General features: G+C 37.7%; 1 protein-coding gene across 1 annotated transcript; it reads left to right on the top strand.

Moving 5' to 3' along the window:
* The first annotated feature begins 1,639 nt into the window (after positions 1-1,639).
* LOC131657673 (uncharacterized) lies at positions 1,640-2,940 on the top strand. Its single transcript, XM_058927041.1, has 3 exons — positions 1,640-2,222; positions 2,274-2,407; positions 2,506-2,940. The coding sequence occupies exons 1-3, from the start codon at positions 1,640-1,642 to the stop codon at positions 2,938-2,940; spliced, it is 1,152 nt and encodes a 383-aa protein (XP_058783024.1).
* The last annotated feature ends 2,340 nt before the right edge of the window (positions 2,941-5,280 follow it).

Raw genomic sequence — 5,280 nt, 5'->3', positions numbered from 1 at the left:
ATGAGATTAACAGTCTTTAGAATGTGTAATGTACTGGCAACGACATAGTCATATACATGTTGCTTCACAACAATCTTATTCCTAAAATATTTTTCAAATTCTTCAACACAATAGGATGAAGAAGAGAAAGGACATTTGCATGACTGGATGAAGACGTGCCAGCAACATTCTTGCCTTGCCTTTGTTGAATTTGGAAGGCATGATTTTTGGAATAGACATATGGACACAAGGTTTTAGATACTTTTAATCCGTCATGTTAATTCTCTGCTAATTGGCATTATGTTTCGTAAAACTAACTTAAGGGAACATGTTGAATAAGATGTTCCATGCAACTAATGAAGACATGTCGAGAAAGATGTTCTATGTAGAGTTCATTCGACATCGCGTCTGTTATGTTACAGTTGGGTCAATTGGAGTTAGTTGATGTACAAGTGCAAAATATTTTGGAATATTATGCAACCTATGTGGCGTTTGAATTAAGGGATATGAGATTGTCTCTGATTTCAAGTTATTTGATTAGTTACTAAATATGAAGAATATTTAGGAATATAATATTTAATATCCTATCTTCATGGAGAAGATTGTGGAAGATTTTATGGAGTGTGCTGCAGCAATTTGAAGCCCAAATCCAGTTCAAAAGATCACTATATATAGCAAGCACCAGACCTAACATTTTGTGTGAACTTATAGTGTAGTGTGTTAGGGTTTGTGCAGTTTTGTCTATTGCCAGACACTCCTATATCATATTGATAAAAGAGTTTGGTGTTTTCATCAAGTTGTAAGTTGTGTGTTCATTCATAAGCTTTTAAGCATTGGATGATTGTGTTTTAGAAGTGTGTCTTATAATATTTGTAATTGTTATCACAGTTGTGATTGAGGGGGATTAAGGTGAGTCTCATACCTAGGTGAGTCTTAAGTACAAGTTAGCACAAGTGGTGATTAAATGAGAAGTTGTAAACGGAGGAGTTTAGATTTGAATTGATATTATTTAGTGGACTTATCTTTGGCTTGGTAGCCCTTAGAGTAGGTATTGTTGATATCGAACTGGGTCAACAATTACTTGTGTTCTTTATTGTTTATGCACTGAACTTTTATACCTTGTCTTTGTGTGTGTTTGGAAAATGTTGTCTCGACATATACATATGTGATCTGAACGCTAGACTTTTAATTGGTATAAGAGCAAGCATCGTGCTCTGACTCTAGGTGAGATTCAGGGAAAATACTTTATGGTACAATGGACAAGGACGAAGGGGGATTCTTGAATATACCACTTATTCTAGATGGAACCAACTATGACTATTGGAAAGCACACATGGTGGCTTTCGTTAAGTTTATAGAAGGAAAAGTTTGGAGAGCTATTGTCAAGGGTTGGGAACCTCATGAGGTTAAAGACAAGGATGGCAATATGGTTGTCAAGGAGGAGGATGACTGGGATGACACAGATGATACAAATTCCCTAGGAAACTCCAAAGCATTGAATTCCCTATTCAATGGTGTTGACAAGAACATCTTCAGACTGATCAGTGGTTGTACTGTAACCAAAGATGCTTGGGAAATCCTGAAAAGTGCACATGAAGGAACCACCAAGGTAAAAATGTAAAGACTTCAACTTCTTACTACTAAGTTTGAAAACTTAAGAATGAAGGAAGATGAGAGCATTCATGACTTCCACATGAATGTTGTGGACATTGCCAATGCCTCGGGTGCTCTTGGTGAAAAGATCTATGAGGCAAATATGATCAGTAAAATTCTCAGATATCTACCTAAGAAGTTTGACATGAAGGTCACTGCTATTCAGGAAGCCCAAGACATAAACACCATGAAGGTTGACGATCTTATGGGATCTCTTCAAACTTTTGAGATGGGACATGGTGAAAAGTCCGAAAAGAAGAAGAGCGTAACATTCGTATCTAATGCTGAGAGCCCAGAAGACAAGGAACGAGATCTATCAGAAGATCTTGTGCTATTGGGTAGACAATTCAATAAGGTATTAAAAAAGATAGACTGGAAGTCAAAACCAAATGTCAAGAACAAGTATCTCGATATCAGCAGAGCCCAAGATGGTGATAAGAAGTCCAACACTGAAGAGCAGTCCAATCAAGGGAAAGGAGTTCAGTGTCAGGAATGTGAAGGATATGGACACATAAGAGCTGGATGTCCTACATATCTTAAGAAGCAGAGAAAGGGACTGGTCGTGTCATGGTCAGAAGACAAATCTGAAAGTGATACTGAAACGGATAAGTAAGTCATTTCTCTATCTGGATTATGTGAAGAAGAATCGGGCGGTGAAGAATTTACTTTTGAGGAGATGCTCAAATCATACAAGGAGTTATTCCTCAAAAGTACTAAAGCTGATCAAAACATTGAAGTTCAGAAGGAGATTATTGCACAACTCCATAATGAGAAGGTGAGACATCTATCTTGCATGGATACCCCAAGACTGTCGTGCAACCCAAGAAAAGGCAGACTAGTAGCAAATCTAAAAATAAGTGGACTCCCGAACAGGTTGTGACTGCTCTCATAGCTCACACTTCTCTTAGATCCTCCACTATAGAAGACTGGTACTTTGACAGTGGATGTTCTAAACACATGACCAGCATGAAAAAATTCCCGCTTGATATCAAGCCTCGTTCTAACATCTATGTCACCTTTGTAGATGGATCAAAAGGTGAGATAAAAGGAGTTAGTAAACTGGACCATGTAGGGCAGCCAAGTCTTGACAATGTTTTACTTGTTAAAGGACTAACTGCAAATTTGATCAGCATTAGTCAACTGTGTGATCAAGGACTCAGAGTTAACTTCAATGATTCTGAATGTCTTGTAACAAGTGAAGGAGGAAAAATCATCATGAAGGGAACTAGATCCAAAGATAACTGTTATCTATGGAGTCCTCAAGAAACCAAATGCTTCTCCTTCCTGATTAATGTCAACCGAGGATGAAACTAAGGTATGGCATCAAAAGTTTTGACATCTCCACTTGAAAGGTATGAAGAAGGGCATATCCAGCGAAACTATGGTGAATGTCAAATTGGAAACAAAAAACAAGGATGTCCCATAAGAAGCTCCAACAACTAACTACCACCTCTAAGGTACTAGAGTTACTTCACATGGACTTAATGAGACCTATGCAGGTTGAAAGTCTTGGAGGAAATAAGTATGCCTATATGGTTGTAGATGAATTTTCAAGATACATCTGGGTGAGCTTCATCAGAGAGAAGTCTGATGTATTTGAAATCTTCAAGGAACTATGTCAGAGGCTCCAAAGGGAGAAATGGTGTCATGTGGTTAGAATAAGAAGTGACCATGGGAGAGAATTTGAGAATATCAAATTCGAAGAATTCTATTCTACTGAAAAGATATATAATGAGTTTTCATCACCTATCACTCCTAAACAGAATGGAGTGGTGGAACAAAAAAATAGGACTATTCAAGAATGTGCAAGAGTCATGCTTCTTACTGAGAAACTCCCATACTATTTCTGGACTGAGGCTATGAATACTGCATGCTATATCCACAACAGAGTGACCATCATATGTGGAACTTCTGTTACTCTCTATGAGTTGTGGAAAGTAAAGAAGCCAATTGTAAAGTATTTCCATGTTTTTGGAAGCAAATGTTACATTTTGGCTGATCGGGATTAGAGAAGAAAAATGGATCCTTAAAGTGAAGAGGGTATATTCTTGGGATACTCTAACAACAGTAGAGCATATAGGGTGTTCAACACAAGAACAAAGGTGATGATGGAATCTATTAATGTGGTGGTTGATGACTCATCAAAAGAAGATGTTGTCACAAATGATGTTGGATCATTTTTTCAATGGATGATCCTGAAACATCAGCTCCTGTTGAGAATGTTAAAACATCCACTCCTCTGGATGTATTTGCTGTTGACTCAAGTGATAATGCAAAATCAGCAAACATTGAGAAAGTGATTCAGAAAGATCATCCTAAAGAGCTGATCATAGGAGATCTGAATAAAGGGATAACCACCAGGTCAAGAGAGGTTGTGTCAAACTCCTGCTTTGTGTCAAAAGTTGAACCAAAGAATGTCTAGGAAGCAATAACTGATGAGTTCTGGATTAATTCCATACAAGAAGAACTTGAACAGTTCAGGAGGAATGAAGTTTGGGACCTAGTGCCTAGACCTGAAGGAACCAATGTCATTGGAACAATGTGGGTGTACAAGAACAAGTCACATGAACAATGTGTTTTTACCAGAAACAAATCCATACTTGTTGCTCAAGGGTACACTCAGATTGAAGGAGTGGACTTTGATGAAACTTTTGCTCCCGTAGCTCGCTTGGAATCTATCATGTTACTACTTGGGGCAACATGCATCTTAAAGTTCAAGCTATTCCAGATGGTTGTTAAGAGTGCCTTCCTAAATGGCTATCTGAATGAAGAGATTTATGTTGAACAACCGAAAGGATTTCATGATCCCTCATATCCAGATCATGTGTTAAAGTTGAAGAAAGCCTTATATGGAATGAAATAAGCTCCTCGTGCTTGGTATGAAGGACTAACTGAATTTCTAGTTCTTAATGGATATAAGAAAAGAGGAATTGATAAGACTCTTTCTGTCAAACAACAGGAGGGAAACATCATGGTAACTCATATATATGTAGATGACATTGTTTTTAGGGAAATATCGAATGAGATGGTCCAACATTATGTCAAGAAAATGAAATCTGAGTTTGAGATGAGCTTGGTTGGTGAATTATCCTACTTCCTTGGGTTACAAATGAAGCAGATGGAAGACTCTATTTTTCTTTGCCAAGAAAAGGATGCAAAGAATATTATGGCTAAAAAGGAGGAGTAATAGTATGTGCTAACCACAAACCACTGACTAAGGGGGAGATTTTTTTCTCCTGGTTTGTTGCTAGTCAGCTGCTGCTGTTGAGCGGGAAATCCTTTACAGGTTGAAGAAGAGATGGATTAGCATGAGAAAGATGTCATACACATTGTTTTGACATCTTACTGGCTGGTTAGGAAAGTCCATCTCTCAACTAGAATGAATGCATATTCCACTAACAACTAACATGTGTGTTACATATGTTTTGTTTTTCGCTGCATCTCTGATTGTGGAACTGCTAATGTATATTCTCTATAGGGATGAGAATTGATAAGTTGTTTTAGCCAAAATAAGTCAAAGGGGGAGATTGTTAATTCTCTGCTGTTTGGCATTATGTTTCGTAAAACTAACTTATGGGAACATGTTCCATGCAAATAATGAAGACATGTCGGGAAAGATGTTCTATGTAGAGTTCATTCGACACCACG

The sequence above is a fragment of the Vicia villosa genome, linkage group LG3 (assembly GCF_029867415.1).
Source record: "Vicia villosa cultivar HV-30 ecotype Madison, WI linkage group LG3, Vvil1.0, whole genome shotgun sequence".
Taxonomy (NCBI): Eukaryota; Viridiplantae; Streptophyta; class Magnoliopsida; order Fabales; family Fabaceae; genus Vicia; species Vicia villosa.
Note: the sequence above shows the minus strand (reverse complement) of the source record. Positions and strands in the feature narration are given on the sequence as shown.

Bases quoted from the DNA above. Each gene is read 5' to 3' on its own strand.
- LOC131657673 (XM_058927041.1), top strand. From the start codon at position 1,640: ATGAAGGAAGATGAGAGCATTCATGACTTCCACATGAATGTTGTGGAC. The intron at 2,223-2,273 runs GTGATACTGAAA...GATTATGTGAAG, and splicing joins GTCAGAAGACAAATCTGAAA to AAGAATCGGGCGGTGAAGAA. The intron at 2,408-2,505 runs GTGAGACATCTA...ACTCCCGAACAG, and splicing joins CACAACTCCATAATGAGAAG to GTTGTGACTGCTCTCATAGC.